General features: G+C 35.3%; 1 protein-coding gene and 1 long non-coding RNA gene across 3 annotated transcripts; both read right to left on the minus strand.

Moving 5' to 3' along the window:
• Positions 1-710: 710 nt before the first annotated feature.
• Positions 711-8,628, minus strand: LOC115991679. Of its 2 annotated transcripts, none has more exons than XM_031115520.1 (8): positions 8,413-8,628; positions 6,590-7,264; positions 4,484-4,672; positions 4,124-4,215; positions 3,246-3,305; positions 3,087-3,156; positions 1,493-1,696; positions 711-1,358 (listed from the first exon to the last, which is right to left on the minus strand). In XM_031115520.1, the coding sequence occupies exons 2-8, from the start codon at positions 7,262-7,264 to the stop codon at positions 972-974; spliced, it is 1,677 nt and encodes a 558-aa protein (XP_030971380.1). In that variant the 5' UTR covers positions 8,413-8,628; the 3' UTR covers positions 711-971. The 2 variants fall into 2 exon arrangements, with proteins under 2 accessions (XP_030971380.1, XP_030971379.1); XM_031115519.1 differs by having other exon boundaries at positions 6,590-7,441.
• A 2,458-nt stretch (positions 8,629-11,086) lies between these two features.
• On the minus strand, positions 11,087-11,689 carry LOC115988917. The gene is made up of 3 exons (XR_004091707.1): positions 11,644-11,689; positions 11,394-11,459; positions 11,087-11,301 (listed from the first exon to the last, which is right to left on the minus strand). It is a non-coding gene; the product is annotated as an uncharacterized LOC115988917 (long non-coding RNA).
• Between the last annotated feature and the right edge of the window lie 5,434 nt (positions 11,690-17,123).

A 17,123-nucleotide genomic window follows, 5' to 3' on the forward strand; every position in this document is an offset into this window, starting at 1 on the left:
AGAAAACACTCCTTGCAATTGACCAAAGTTTCAATTCTTATAAATCATCCTGGAACTCTCTTGCACCCATGATTGGAAAACGAGCACAAATGGAATCCTCCTCCCAATGGTTAGTTAAAATTTAACTTCGATGCCGCTGAGCGTAACAATAGGTTATTCCTTGCTGTGATATACAGATATGTTCTTGGCAAGTTATGATATGCTGGGATTGGACAGCTTGTGGCATGGCTGGAGATTAATCCTAGACAGAAGTCAGAACAGCAAAGGTTGCCTTCCTAGTTGTCTCGGAGGCAATTAGGCAAGGAGTCAAGGCTCTCCTATGTTAAATTTGAAGACTGACTCATGAAACATGATCTCATCTTTGTCCCTAAAATTCATTTTATCATTTCAGTCTTAAACCTTAACCTTACATTTCTATCAAGTATTGACAAGTTTGACTTGATAACAATTCTTTTTTATCGATGACAATATACAGAAGCACCAACTCACCAACTTGACTAAGATGCGGGGCGGGGTGGGATATTTAATTCAAACTTAGAGGATGCAATTTGAATTTTGCCCAATACATGTAGATCATCTAAATGGTAGATAAAGGTGCTTCTAGGGGAAAAATTAGAACATCTTTACTGTTTTTGCCCCCCATACGGAAGGGGATGAGGCTAATACTTATTAATCCCAAGCCCACATCAAAATAATTACTCTAACCTTCAAGGTAGAAACACACGCCCTTTCACTCACTCTCTAGTAATGTGCAACAAAATTACAATATTAAACGTCTTATATTGTTACCAAGTTTCTCCAATATAGGTAAAAATGGGTGAAGCCTCATTATGATTGATAGAACACTGCCCTATCATGGTTTGTTATACATTCTTACATTAAGGAATTACAAAAAATATCTCCTTCATGATCCCTTCTTTACTCTATTCTTTGTATGAGAATATATATTGAACAATAAAGGGGGGAAAAGGTTATTTCATGAGAAGATAATTTACGTTGTTTACGAACGCATCGCCAGCAGTTGGGGGCATGTTATTCCGAGAAATATTTTTACGAACTTGGGCATGAGTCTCTGCCTCATGCTGGAACATCTTAACCAAATCATCCAGCTCCAACGTCCTAACTTCAACCTGTTCCTCAGCAACAGGCCTTTTCAACCCAAGATAGATTATGCCAACTACAATTAACAGAACTCCTACGCAAAAGAGGATGGCTGAAAACAAACCAAATGCATATGGTGTATTCTCTGATCCCGGGATTCCATCAACGTTGATCCCAAATAGCCCAGTGATAATAGAAAGAACAAGGCCACAACCCCCAAAAACAGCCAGATTATGCGTTACTCGAAGGCTTTTATCCTGAATTATTATTCACAGAAAGTTGAGAAACTTAATGTCAATATAGGAAGAGACAGATAAAGTAATTTGGCACATTAAATATCACCTAGAAATTTAGAGGTTTCAGAGTAGATTTTGACTCTGTCTACACAAACCTGCAACCATGCACGAACAGTACTTTGCATCACATCTTGAATGGTAAACAAGCGGCCACGAACAGCTTCTTGCTCCTCAATCATTTCTCTTGTACTTTTTCTGATTCCATCTAACAAGCTTTTTGCTGCATTTCCTCTCAAATGTTGGAGAAGCTCAAATACAATCTCCTCCCTTGCATGAAGTGACCACTTAACTCTGATCACCTGTATTAGGAATTGCAAAATTATTGATTGCCCCATCTTCGTACCCATGAACTTCAGTGGCAGGGTAAGTGGGTAACCTTCCAAGACTCAGACAAAATGCAAATAGTAATACTGGGTAGCCTTAATATGCTAAATATTAAAAATTACTATTAGTAGCCTGCTTGAACAAGGAATAAAATTTCCAAGGTTGGAGAAATAAGGAGACAGTACGTGAAGTTTGCTTCTCCAAATACACGTAATTAAGTGATATAGGCAAGAAAGAATTGTTAAAGTAAAATATCAATGCAAATGAGAACTGATGCAAATCTTCATGGAGTGTTAAATAAGTAAATCTTAGATTCATCGGAGTGTAAAAAAAAAATGATAGTACTAGAACTCCATGCATGGGAACCAGAAATTAATCACCACTCCCCTCCTCCTCCTCCTCTCTCTCTCCATTGACCAGAGTATGTTGAGTGGAATGCCTCCATTCCCATCCCATCCTTTATGATCTCAGATTCTTCCAAAGTAACTTCAGTTTGGTGTTGCTACTCAGATATATAATTCATCATAAAATCACCAACAATCACAAGGGCTCATAAAGGCATATATTTTATATAAGTCTAGAATCAAAAAGATCAAATGGCCTCATTATCCCTTTATCCTGTAGAGCACCTCCTGAAAATACAAATCTATTTTTCTGTAGCTTGAAAGTCACAGGCATTTTAATCATTGTCAACACACACACCATAGCCGTGATGCATTGCTTAGCTGGGCTACTCCCAATTGGAAAGAAAGAAAGTCTAAGGTGATTCTACTTGAAGTTTCTTGGGCTGCACATCCATACCATGTATGGCTGGAGAACTGTTTGAAGGATATAAAAAGTGAGAAATCCTTATTCAACATCATCTTCTTGGATGTTTGATGCCCATTATCTAATAATGAAAAAGTCCAACATACAATGCAAAACAGAGATTACTCTTAAGCTTGGATTGGAAGATCCTTTTATGTATCCTGGTCCAGTGATTGTTTCTGATCTGATTGAATTCAGCTTCCACTTAGCTAGGACGATTGCTTCTGTAACCCTTAATGTTTCAGATTGATCTGGGTTTATTTCTGTTTGGTGGTGTTACAGGGAAGACTCTATTTCTAAGTTTAATCTATTGTTTTAAAATGTAAGTTTTTTATTCATCCCAACAGAAAAGTAGTGATTTCATCGACTGCAATCACATAGAAACAAATAAGAAAATAAGAAGTGAAAGGGCCTCTCAAAAATCTCATTTAACAAATTGACTTTATGACTTAGCAGATCATAACTTATCAAAATTCCATATATATCATATCCCAGCTGGGCATACTGGTGGAAGATTCTCTGCAATTGTGTCCATTCTAGCAAGGAGAAGTGACATACCTGCCTTGATAACTTTCTGATTTCTTGGTTGAGAATTATACTAAAGAGATTCATATCTTCCTGGTTTCTCCTGTTAAATAGGGAAAATATCGGTCACCATTGTAGTATATCAATGTTGTGGAACGAAATAATTGGTTTCAAAATAGCGAGGTACAAAACCTGTCCATGAACTTCAATTCAATCTCATCAGCAGCCCCAAAAATGTCCTTACGAAATAGCCTATAAAACAAATTAAACAGAAAAGTTGTCCAGAAAAATTGAAAATTGAAATAAAGTTGTATGATAACAAGTATACAATAGTTATGATATCATGTATGATGAAAAAGAATATGACTCAAAGCTTGACATGGGAAAATTGACAGATATTTTAGAATACCAATTAAAGAATAACACCCAATACAAGGATAAAGGCATAATGTGAATAAAAATAACTAGAGTTGCATGTGTCATGTGTCTGGCCCTATGCACTTCATGTGTGTTTGTATAAATAATATGTATATATCTCCACACACACACACATTTTCTTTGTATTTGTATGATTCAAGGAAACACCATCACACAAACTTTACAAAGAGATTACTTCTGCCATTATTTTATTTAGTGTTTTTGAAATTCATCCTTGAAGACATGTAATTAATGTCCTATCTGAGAATAGACATGGATGCACTAGCCAAATTTTTTGAGAGATATGTGAATGGACAATTGTCAAGACTCGAGAGATAGATGGCATAGGCTTTCTTTAGTGGGAGATGTCCCAAATTTGTTTTTCATTTATGGACAATGGTTGGTTTATCTTTGGTGTGGTTGGTTTATCTTTGGTGTTTAATAAGAAATGGACTAATTGAAATGCCTAAACAAGGCTTCAATGAGAAGAAAAGTCTTGTAAAGTAGATGTTCATCTCACTTATGGCATCTAAAATATTTGTGACTGTGTAGCTAGAAAGAAAAGGAAAAAATGAATACACATCGTTCAAAGGTAGGCACGCTTCTATCGCTCCCAGAATATAAACAATAATAGTTGTCCATGCATTAGTTACCTATCATCCCATCGAGAAAGACGGCAAGCTAGATGTGCTATGACTTCATGCACTGTTCTTGGCGCATTATAACCTCCAGTAGAAAGAAGCTCCTATCAAAAAAGCAGTGCACCAAATTTATAAAGCAGAAATGAAGTAAGCAATAATAGTTACATGCATTTTCAACTAGGGACAGATTATGAAATTTTCATGGGGAGGGCCAAATGGAATAACTATGTTGAAGCAGTATGTGGATAATTTGTCCAAAGCTAGAGTAGTCAAAATTGTTAGTGATCAAATATTAACTTTGCAGCCTCCCTAGAGACCCTTCCCTATTTCAAATCATAAAACTTAAAACATTTTTTTCCAAGCATGAACTACCTGAACTTCTGTGATACCCAATACATTTATTCTGGAAACATTTCCCTTTATATGCATTGCAGTTATCAGGAAGTTTTGTGCTTGCCAAGACCGGAGTACAATGGGGATGTCATCCTCATCAACAAAAGGATCACCTGCTGACTGTCCCAGTAGCTCAAATAACAGTCCTCCAGCAACTCTAACTGGTACCTGAATAATAGCATAAAGTATAATAAATCATCCAACACAATCAGAGTCCATAAAAAGAGTCGAAGGCCAAAATCCAGTGACTTTTGAACCACTTTTTCATAAGAACAATTACAACATGCTATTCTGTTTTAGTTATTATGAAATGACCAATAAACACTAAACAACAAGCTTAATTACAGTACTTGATCCTATAGATATAGTAAGACCCATTAATGTAACAGATGACTAAAAACCAAACACCATCAAACTGACTGTCAATGGAGGACTCTGGCGTACAAGATTAGCCCTCATGACATTTCCATCATATATTCTTTTAATATAGTCAAACTACAAAAATTTTACATCTGCATCCTTCATCTTTCCATAGTCATTTAAAACAATTCAAACCAAGTTCAGAAGTCAGGCCAACTGTCTACATATGTGACTTAATACTTGTGGTTTTTATGTTCAATTAAAGAAGATTAAGGAATAGAAATCATAACAACTTCCATCCTTAAGGACCATGAAATCTTTGATGTTCACAATGTAAGACTATTTAAACATAGGGGCACCCCACTATATGCATACATACGTATCCAAGGGCATGCAACAAAGGCTGTGATTTGTATTTTCTTCCTCTTTCCTTCTCATCATAACCATATAAGATTTGACCATCAATGATTTGAGTGATCAACTACAACTCAATTTAAATCACCAAAGCTCTATAAATACCAGGTTCAGCAACTTGAATAATTACTAAAGTTTAGCTTCATTATTCCTATTTTATTATTAATAGCTCATCATGTAATTATAAGAAAAACTACAAAATCAATTGTCCAAGTTTACTTCTAGATTTTTCAGATGCCAGGCTAAAAGTCTCATCGTGAAACAACAATGGACATTAACATTTCAACTATAAGTAGTGTTTGCCAAAAAGATCATATATGAATTTTAATATTATTATAGAAGAACCACTCCATACCTTACGGAGCTCTTATTGTAAGAGTGTAATAAATTTATGATCTTAACTTTTACACCTTCTTTCTTGATTTATTTTATTTTCATTTTTACTTGTTGTTTCTATTATAAAAAATTATAGTAGTTTAGGTTAAGCTTCATTTGTTTTAGGAAATAGATGGTAGATGAATTAAACAGGAAAGACAATTATATAATGAAAAAAAATTGTTTAATAACTAAGAGAGAGAGAGAGAGAGAGAGAGAGGTGTGGAGGGACACAAGGAAAACTGATGTAACAACTAACGAGTACAGACTTTTCAAAGCCAACAAATTTTAGCTCAAATGACATATCCCTCCCCCATTAGAATGGGGTGGCTGGTGAATTCATGGATTCAAGAGCCACTTGATGATGTGTGTATAACTTACCAATCTTTTTTAAAAAGGTACAACATATCTAAAGTAATTAAGGTAGCAACAACATAGGAATTGGTAAACTATCAATTTTGCTGCTTTAAAGAAGGAGGATCTGTTGCTTTGATTGAAAAAATCATCAACAACTTCCTAGACACTTTTATCTAATGTGCAGTCATGCAGTCACATATTTAAGACTTTTACTAGCAACATAAAGAATCTTAGATCCATAATGCAACAAAAAATAATCTAAACCCATCCCAAAATAAAATTTTCATACTCAGCCTCCCCTAGAAGATAAGCATAAGTAATGTAAATTTATTAACAGTTGATCACTCTTTATCTGCATCAGTCTCCAGATATTGATCATGACTTCATGTTAATGATAATGTGTTACATGCTATTCTGGACATGGGTCAAGTAATTAGCAAAAAAAAAAGAGAGAGAGATACTTTAGGGTACATTGGGAATTAAGGGAGATAGGAAGGAAGAGGAGAGGAGAGGAGACAGGAAGGGTGGAAGGAATTTACTAATTTTCTGCCATCCAAACATAAGGTACAAGAAATCTACCTCATAGAGAAGGTGTTTCATCCGCTCACTAATCAGGCGACTTTCATCTTTTAAGGCTAAACTAACAGCAGGATGTAACCACTGAGCATTGCTGAGCCATGCTTGAATGGAGGGGTGACCTGCATACACATGGCACCACCATATAGGCCCTGCTGGACGCTCCCAGTAGGGAGCTGCTAAATCAGCAACAGTTAGGTCAGCTTCATCATCCATGGACTCAAACTGACGCAAGGTAAAGTCAGCATCTACTTGCAGATTTTGGACAAGTTCTGAAATTCTAGCCCAACCAATTGGTACCCAATGACTACCATCAAGTCTTTCTATACCATGCAATTGGCTTGGTTGACTGATCTGGCTATATTTGTGGTCATCAAAAGAGGAAATCTCATTGCTCCTGAAATCATTTAAGGATGAATTCTCTACTAATACATTCCTATCTAGTCTTGGGGAAGAAGCCTCAGCTTGTCCATTTGCAGGCACGTGCATCATTCTTGAACTGATTGATTTCTTGCGGCCCCGAATGAATTCAAAAGCACAGATAAGCCCTTCTGTCCAAAGAACATTTCGTGGCATGTCATCTTTATTAGAATAGTGTTTATGGCTATCTGGTTTCTTCTTTTTATTCCCTTGGGTAGTAGAGTGGTTCTCACCCGTGTCATTAATTATTTGTTCCATCTATGCATATACAAAAAAGAACCATCAAATAATAGTCTAAGAATCTCCAAATTTTCAGTCGACGGAATACAGAGAATGATAAATATCAGTCAGTCCTTCTGCTGCTATCGTCACACAGCAAGAAACTCACAGAATCTGATTTCAGAAACAGATTTTCAAGAAGCCCATGCTGACATGCTGAGAAGTTGAATTTGTTAGCATAGCTGCAAGGGGGTTGGTTGTTCCAAAATAATGCCACAAATTCCAATGGGGAAACAAAAGTTTAAAAAAAAGAAAAAAAGAAATTCAATACTTTAAAGGACTGCTTATTGTTGCTGCCATAATTTAACAACATGTACTTTTAAAGGACCGTTTTATTGGTATCATTGTTCGTGTTTTTTTCTTTCTTTCTTATCTGATAACATACGGTTCTAATTATGCTTATTTATTTATCTATTCTAAATTTGAGTAATATCGCCTTTTCATTCAAATTGATAACATAACTTTTACAAAATTGATAACCTCACTATATAACAAACATTTATATGAACCATAACATCAATTTCTTAAGATGGGATTGAAGAGATATAATCTGATACATGGAAGAAATAAAATTGCTTTTAAAAAAAAAAAAATTTCACATTTAAAATTTATCGAGAGAAGAAACATATTTCTTCAAAGGTCTCGAAATTGTAAAGGGAGACAGAGATTTGAAGCAAGAGGTTCCTTAACAGCACAACCATGAACATAGTTTCAAAGTTTTGAAATTTATCTTCAATTTAATATCTTTCAATCACAATTCACCTTATAGCAAATTAATCCACCAAGCTTTCTAATGAATACTACTATTGAAACAAAGAAATTAGAGTCTATCAGCCTAACCAACCAAGCATTGGCAAAAATAAAAAATGGGAATTGACATCCAAATAATTAAAACCCAGATTTAAAAAAAAAAAAAAAAAAAAATCAATGCAGATAGCTATTGGGCAGTGATTATAAGCTCAAAAAAATCAATATGAAGGCAAAGTAAAAGAGAGGAAAGCATAATCAGCTTTGTTTAATAAAAGAGTTCTAAAAGGAAAAAGCCATGAGGGAAATGAAAAGTAACGAATAACGAAAGTAAAAAAAAAAAAAAGAGAAAAGATACGTTAAGATAAGATAAGAATTACCAGTGAATGAAGGAATGAAGAAGGTGGTGGAGAAGCAAATGGATTTGCAGAGAGAGAGAGAGAGAGAGAGAGAAAGAAAAAGGTGAGTGAAGTGAAGTATGTGTGACAAGAGTGCCTGCCGAGATTGCCGACATGCACCAGGAGACACGCGAACGCAATGAGAACCAAATCTCAGTCGCCTCGCTAAGTATAAATGTTACATTTTCGTAACAATTAATCTGAAAGTTCTAGGAAGCAAATTTATGCGGTTTTAATTTGGATCTTACTTTTTTAATTACTAATAATAACTAAATGTTAACATGTTCAGGTTTAAACATTCCTCTAATTTCAATTATTGAGAGCTAAAAAGTCCCCAATATAAGATCGTCCATAAATCATCAAATTATTGTAGCAATATTACTATTTAAACCAAAAAAAAAAATATCAGCAATACAAAAAAAATTCACTCAACTAAATCAAAAACTTTCATCTAACCAAATCAAGACACTCCTCCATTTTCATACACAGCCAAGTCTACCTTAGGCTTGAACTCAAAATGATTTCATTTCTTTAAGTGCTACACAAAATTAAATTTGTTTGTCTCAATATTATTTTACAATATATAAAATTATTATGATAGATGATTAAAATAATTAAAATAACCTATCAAAAAAAATAATTAAAATAAAATCTAATGTTCGGGAAATTTTTTGAAATAAAATTTTAAATTTCTTAAAACTTAGTTAATAGAGTTTCTATTTTAACTAAAAGTGAAGATAACCATAGGCCGAATTTTTATTTTATAGCATAGAATGTTATAGTTAGCTTCGTATCATGTATAATACGTTAGTTCATTATGATAGTTCAAAATAATATCCTAATACCTATCTATATGAGTTTTCTTTTTAATGATGCCATAAAGGATGGAGTCTAATAGAAGTAATTTAAGATCCAACATATCCAATAATTTGTTTTTAAAAAAAATTTAATTTCAAGTCTTTTAATTATAAATTTTTTTAATCATAAAATAGACTCTATCTAAACTCTAAAGAAAAGCATTTGAAATGATCACATCATTGATACCAAATTATGATAGTTGCAAATAACAATATTATTATTCATGATTAAGAGATGAACAATGAAACTGTGAATTAACAATTTAACAATTCAAATACCAAGTTTAAACTACAACAACACATATATAGAAGACTTCAAATAAAACTTTAAAATACGACCCTAGGTACTTGTCCATTCACTTACAGTAAAAGCAACAAAAGTTACAAAGAACAATATGTCAAGCACAAATTATTCTCATATCAAGTCATCAACAGAAACCTTAAGCTAAGAAATCACTCTGCACATACCCATCTTTTGCAAGGCCATACACAACCTCCTTCACTCTTCAAATCATAAGGAACCAAATATCGAACTGCATAAACTAATAAGGACAATAGTCTAATATCCACCATAACAATGTGCAACTTAAGGCTGCTCTACTTTCTCCACCACTTCTGAACCTTCTAAAACACCAAAAATACCCAACTTATTAAAATGAAGTTATTTAATGAAATATCTTTTAAATCAAATCATTAAAATAATAAAAAATTATTGAAAAAGATAATGACTTTGTGATAAAAAAAAACTCAAACTTTTGCACTCACCAGGGGCCATCAAATCATTATGTTTCGACTTAGCGTGTAACACCTTCACCGAGCATTATCTTTGTGAAAAAGCTCAAATCATGAGTCCAAGGTTGAGGTCGATCTAATAATAGCCTAAAAAAACTGCTTTGTGAACTTGAAAACACCAAACAAAGAAACAAACTCAATCATTATCAAAACAATTAAACAACCAAAAAGAGGCAACAATTTCATTCAAATGAATAAACAACCTTTTAAAATCATAGCAGATGAAGAGGAATAGTTCTAAATCAAAACCTTAATTAAAACAAAATCTAACCCAATCACCTAAATCAAATCCAACTGATCAAAATACCAAAAACTAATCCTATTAAACCCCCAAATTTAAAATAAAATTTTACTTTTTAAGCCTCTATATGTTTTGATGAAGATTTAGTCTTTCAAAGATAGAAAACTCATAGCTTGTGTATAATTATCTTATGGGTAACATCTAATATAACAAAACAGTAACTAACTAACATTGACGCCCAAAAATCTATTATGTATCTAGAACCTTATTCAAAAGTTTTGAATTAAAAGAATACAATTTAAAAATATTAGTAAACCAAAGTGCCAAATTTGACCTAAAAACCACAAATTCACTCCCACTAACAAATAAAGATATCTAGTAAGGGGAAAATCCTAAAATTAAAGTAAAAAATCACTAACTATTCTTTAAAGTCCATGTAGAATTTGATCTTCTATGATGTTTCCCAAGATTCTACTAAAAAGAATAGACAGGAAAAAGGATGCTTGGTCATGTCGCTATAATCTTTGGTTTTAATGCCTTTAAATCATGTTACTTGTTGATCTTTAGCAATGTATTATTCTTACCGTTAAAATTAATACCTTTAAATCATGTTACTTGCTAGTATCACAGTTCACATTCTATACATAAATATACTCTATTAAGTAGGATGGAAAGCTAATGTAGTTGAATTTTATTCTTTATTTAACCAAAGTTAGAACAACATGATTTTTATTACTCATTTTATGATTCATATGGTTACAGAAACTAAAGCCACAAACTGAGAATCATGGCCAACCTATTTTAATAAAGAAATAAATATAGTGAATTAAAATAATTACCTGTTTAGGTTTGAAAATTTTCAATAACTTCACTAAAAAATCGTCAAATATCGAAGGAATCAGTTGTGCCCATAATGAAGCCATTCTTGAAAAGGAGCAACTCTTCTGCTAACGCCTTGTTGTGATCTTTATCCATGCCAAACTATCAGATATAAGTTTGAGAACATACAAAAATAAGCATATAAATGAAAGGGAAAAAAAAAATTACCACTAATTTTTTCAATAGAGGCTTACATAATTGCATTATCAACTCGCTCCTTCATCTATCTTAAAGTTTTCAACAAGCCAATCAACTATTCTCTATTAAAAATTACAAAACGTAAGGGTGTAATTTAGTCAAACTATCTATAAATCAGAAAGCAAAAATTATTCAATTTTGCTTAATACCCAAATGAAATTATATAAGTTTGAGAACATACAAAAATAAGCATATAAATGAAAGGGAAAAAAAAATTTACCGCTAATTTTTTCAATAGAGGCTTACATAATTGCATTATCGACTCGCTCCTTCATCTATCTTAAAGTTTTCAACAAGCCAATGTGGAAAATTGTGGGAGCTTTAAAGGTTTCGGTTATATGGGATTTTGAATTCAATTTGCATATTTCCACCACTTGCAGAAGTTAACCTTTCTTTGGTTTTCTGGAAGTATTTGGAGGGGATAATACCTTCTTGAATGCAATTGAGATTTCTTTTTTTTGTTATTGATGGGGCAAGCATTTGGGTTCAAGGTTGGGTGCGCTATTGAATCTTGCAATGGTAAATTAATGACAAAAATTGAAAATTATCTATTTTGATTTCATACAATGGATGTGGGTTCCAGCTAGCTCAACCGGTAAAGTCTCTAATGGTTGAATAAGAAATCTGGGGTTCAATCCCTGTCTACACCAAAAACTGATTGGTGTCTTGGTTTGATGATAAAGAACTATCATTAGAGTCAATCTTGAAAGTGACGGATGTGGCAGCTACTGAGTTCATTCTCGCAGCAAGATTTTTAACCCGTAGAGTTTTGAATGTCGAGGCCATTGGTCGAACCTTTAAACCTCTATGGAAAGCACATAATGGGTTCCATATCTAAGTTGTGGGCAGTCACATGATCCTTTTTGTTTTCGAAGTAGAGAGCGATGCTGAACATGTCTTAGCCATGGAACCATGGACTTTTGATAAGCACTTAGTTCTCTTACAGAAGTATGATGGTTCATGTTTAGTCCGAAATTTGAAATTTTTGAATATCAAGTTTTGGATACAACTACATGGTCTCCCGTTGAGCATGTTAAACTAGAAAACAGCTATCAAGGTGGGCAAATCGATGGGAAGTGTTTTGTATTCAAAGCTTAAGGGGGACATGATAAAGGGTGATTCTTACGAGTGAGAGTAGAGATAGATGTCTTGAAACCTCTGTGTCGTGGTCGGAAAGTTTTGCTCAATGGTGATAATGAAGGGTGGGTGTCGTTCAAATACGAAAAAATTGCCAAACTTTTGCTACTGGTGTGGTATGGTAACTCACGATGACAAGGAGTGTAGCATTTGGCTAGCAAGTAAGGGGTTACTAGCAGTGGACCAGCAGGAGTACGGAGCCTGGCTCAGAGCTTCATCGTCCACCTTGGGCTGGAAAACTTTCATTATGGTTGAAGGTTTTGGGAACATGTTTGAGGAAGAAATACCAGCAGGAAAACTGACGAACGACGTATCTCCAAACTTCGGTGAAATCCCACCGTCCTTGGAAGTTACAGAAACTGTCAATTAGGTTTCTTGCCAAGGATTTTCAAATTTGGAGGCTCCGACTATTGAGGAAGTTATCCCACAATCTACTTGGTTTTAAGTTATTCCAAACTTTGAAGATGTAACTACAAACCCGAGTATCTAGTAACCAGGTTTCACATCAGATTCTTTTGAATTTCAATTTCCTAAGGTAGATTCTGAGATAAAGAGATTTGATTAAGATGAGGATGCAATAACTGGTGAGAAAATCATGGTGGCCGATGATCACTATTGTTAACATGTATAGTGTTGTAGGCTTTAGGCCCAACTAGATTACTTGTACAGCACACATTCTTGTACTACACTCTTACTTGTACTGCACTCATATGCCTTCTATATAAAGGCACTCATGTATATTCTTTCATAGTGAGAAATACAATACTATTGCATTCAGTATTTAAAGAGCAATCTTTGTCTTCCTCAGTGTTTTTTCGTTGTGTTCATCTTTTTTGGCTTCCTACTGCTACTGTCGAAACTCTCTGGTATAGTCAAGCCATTGTTAGAAGTCGCATCAACACTGCAAGATCATTGCCTTCCTCAAACTACCGTCACAGAGTCAAACTTCATTCAAGTGATCTTCTCAACCTTATCAAATCTCAAGATTTCATCAAGCTTCCATCTTGAGTTTGAGAGGAGGTGTTAGAGATATATTAGCCCATTAGCATAAGCCCAAGTCTAATTCTACTTTGTGTACAAGCCAAGTCTCCTACTTGTACTAAAGTTTATTAGTCTAGGGTTTAGTCTACTATATATACACATGTTATGATTTATTGTAATATAGGATTTGTACTACACTATAATATATTATTGATGTAACCCTTTAGGGTTTTCTCCGTGGATGTAGGCCGTTAGGCTGAACCATGTAACTCTTATGTGTTACTGTGTCCTATACTTTATGCTTTCGCATCCATACTAGCATATTCAACAAGTGGAAAATGAAGGTTGTCCACAGGAAATATACGTCCAACTCTGGGACCGGTCCCAAGCTCTTGACTCGTCCTTATTTTCTGAACTTAAACCCACACCACACCCTCTTAATATTTGCACAGCAAATGGTTCCACAATGTCTGGTCATAATATAGGTTCCGTTTCGACCTCCAACCTCTTGGTTCCTGGGGTCTTTAATGTTCCTGACCTTTCTTACAATTTATTTTTTGTAGGACAATTAGCCGAGTTGGATTATAATATTATCTTTGATTATTCTGGGTGTATTATGTAGGATCCAAGGACGGGACAAGAGCTTTGGACTGGTCCCAGAGTTGGACGTATGTTTCCCGTGGACAACCTTCGTCTTCCACTTGTTGCTCCTGTTTCTGTTGCTGCAGCTGCTGCAGTTCCTTCTATTCCTTCCCTTGCACTTTGGCATGCTCGACTTGGTCAAGCATCTTCTTCTCGAATACAACAATTGGCCTCTAGAGGTTTGTTAGGTTCAGTGTCTACAGAAAATTTTGATTGTGCTTCATGTCAGTTAGGAAAGCAACCAGTTTTGCCTTTCGATACTAGTGAATCAATATCCATTAATATTTTTGACCTTATTCATTCTGATGTTTGGGGACCTTCCTCTGTTTCTAGTATTGGTGGATCTCAATATTTTGTTGTCTTTATTGATGATTACTCTTGCTATAGCTGGATTTTTAATATGAAACATCGTTCTGAATTGTTGCAAGTATATTCTAATTTTGCAAAAATGGTTGAAACTCAATTTTCCAAACGTATCAAAATTTTTCAATCTGATAATGCTCTTGAGTACACTCAATATGCTTTCCAAGCTGTTTTGCATTCCTATGGCACTGTTCATCAACTAACTTGTCCAGGTACCTCTCAGCAAAATGGTAAAGCTGAACGAAAACTTCGTCATATTCTTGACACTGTTCATGCTCTCCTTCTCTCTGCTAAAGTTCCTGCTCCTTTTTAGGGCGAAGCTGTTGTTCATGTTATTAATCGCATTCCGAGTCCTGTCATCCAAAATCAAACTCCATATGAGCGCATTTTTGGGTCACCTCCAAACTATCACCACCTTCGTTCCTTTGGTTCCGCTTGTTTTGTTATCTTTAACCACATGAGCATAACAAACTTGAGCCTCAGTCAAGGTTTTGTTGTTTTCTTGGCTATGGCGAAACTCAAAAGGGGTATCGGTGTTATGATCTTGTCTCTCATCATCTTCGTATCTTCCGCAATGTTGTCTTTTGGGACCATCGCCTCTTTGTTGAGCTCTCTCACTTCCGTACCTCCATATCTTTCTCCTTTATCTTAGATCTTTTTCCAGATGAGGTACATATTTCCTCTATAGCTACTCCTGATCCTCCTTTAGTTACTCCTGATTCTCTTGTAGACTTCTCTATTCAACTATCAGATATCATTGATCCCTTTTCTAGTGCACCCTTTAATGAACAGGTGGAAGATGAACAAGTCAAAGATGAGCTACCTAACCCCAACTCTAAGCTTGGGTCCCCTGCTCCTGCTCCGCCTGAAGATCTTGCACAAGACATTCCACCTTGTCACTCAACTCGGGTAAGATCCATTCCTGCACATTTACTTGACTATCATTGTTATACTGCCCTTGTTACACAACACGAGCCTCACACCTATCGTGAGGCTTCCACTGACCCTTTATGGTAGATTGTAATGAAAGAAGAACTTGATGCATTATCTAAAAACCATACTTGGGATTTGGTGACACTTCCTCTTGGGAAATCTGTGGTTGTTTGTAAGTAGATCTACGAGCTTGGTTTGCCAAATTCAGCTCTACCATCTCTCGCTTGGGTTACATGGCCAGTTATTATGATTCTGCCTTATTTCTTCGTTGCACTAACAAAGACACTATTTTACTTCTCTTGTATGTGGATGATATGATCATAACTGGTGATGACCTCAGTGTCATTCAAGAACTCAAGGATTTTCTCAGTCAGCAGTTTGAGATGAAAGATCTTGGACATCTCAGCTACTTCTTGGGTCTTGAAATCACTCATTCTACAGATGGACTTTATATTACTCAAGCCAAGTATGCTTCTGAACTCTTATCTCGAGCTGGACTCACTAATAGCAAGACTGTTGACACTCCAGTTGAGCTTAATGCGCATCTGACTCCCTCAGGAGGGAAACCATTGTCTAATCCCTCTCTTTACAGATGCTTGGTTGGCAGCCTAGTTTATCTCACTGTCACTCGTTTAGACATTTCCTATATTGTTCACCAGGTGAGCCAGTATCTGTCTGCTCCACGATCGATTCATTATGCTACTGTTCTGCGTATTCTTCGATACCTAAAGGGCACTCTATTCCATGGTCTTTTCTACTCTGCTCAGTCTCCTCTTATTCTTCGTGCATTTTCTGATGCTGATTGGGCAGGAGATCCCACTAATCGCATGTCCACCACTGGTTATACTTTCTTCTTGGTTCTTCTCTGATTTCTTGGCGAAGCAAGAAACAAACTCATGTGGCCCGCTCCAGTACTGAAGCAGAATATCGTGCCCTTGCTGATACCACATCTGAGCTCCTTTGGCTACGATGGCTTCTCAAAGACTTAGGTATGTCTACATCCTCTGCTACTCCTCTTTATTATGACAATCAGAGTGTCATTCATATTACTCACAATGATGTCTTCTATGAACGGACTAAACACATCGAGATCGATTGTCATTTTATTCGTTATCATCTTGTCCATGGTACTCTCAAGTTGATCTCTGTCTTCTCTAAAGATCAATTTGCAGATATCTTCACCAAGTCACATCCTAAGAGACATCTTTGTACTTTGGTTGATAACCTCAAGTTGGTTTCACATCCACCTTGAGTTTGAAGGGGGCTGTTAACGTGTATAGTGTTGTGGGCTTTAGGCCCAACTAGATTACTTGTATAGCACACATTCTTGTACTACACTCTTACTTGTACTGCACTCATATGCCTCCTATATAAAGACACTCATGTATATTCTTTCATAGCGAGAAATACAATACTATTGCATTAAGTATTTCTAACGACTATCAAGCCTCAACTTCCGAAGATCTCTTAGGGGAGGATAGACAAGAACTTTCAAACTTCGCTATTGAGAATGAGCCAACGCATGAGTTATCCGAAGGAATCAATAAGGAGAAGACAAGTGGACAACCAAACCTGAGAACGTGGAAAAGGATTATTTGTTTAGTAAATTTAGAAGACCAAACCATGTATGTCCTCTCTTGCAATGGCAAACGCTTTGGGACTTGCAGTGA

The sequence above is a fragment of the Quercus lobata genome, chromosome 5 (genome assembly GCF_001633185.2).
Source record: "Quercus lobata isolate SW786 chromosome 5, ValleyOak3.0 Primary Assembly, whole genome shotgun sequence".
Classification (NCBI taxonomy): Eukaryota; Viridiplantae; Streptophyta; class Magnoliopsida; order Fagales; family Fagaceae; genus Quercus; species Quercus lobata.

What these genes read in the sequence shown, in the direction of transcription:
- LOC115991679 (XM_031115520.1), bottom strand. Translation starts at nt 7,264, where the DNA reads ATGGAACAAATAATTAATGACACGGGTGAGAACCACTCTACTACCCAA. An exon ending in TGAAACACCTTCTCTATGAG is followed by an intron (nt 4,673 to 6,589) that starts GTAGATTTCTTG and finishes GCTATTATTCAG; the next exon opens with GTACCAGTTAGAGTTGCTGG. An exon ending in TGGGTATCACAGAAGTTCAG is followed by an intron (nt 4,216 to 4,483) that starts GTAGTTCATGCT and finishes CTTTTTTGATAG; the next exon opens with GAGCTTCTTTCTACTGGAGG.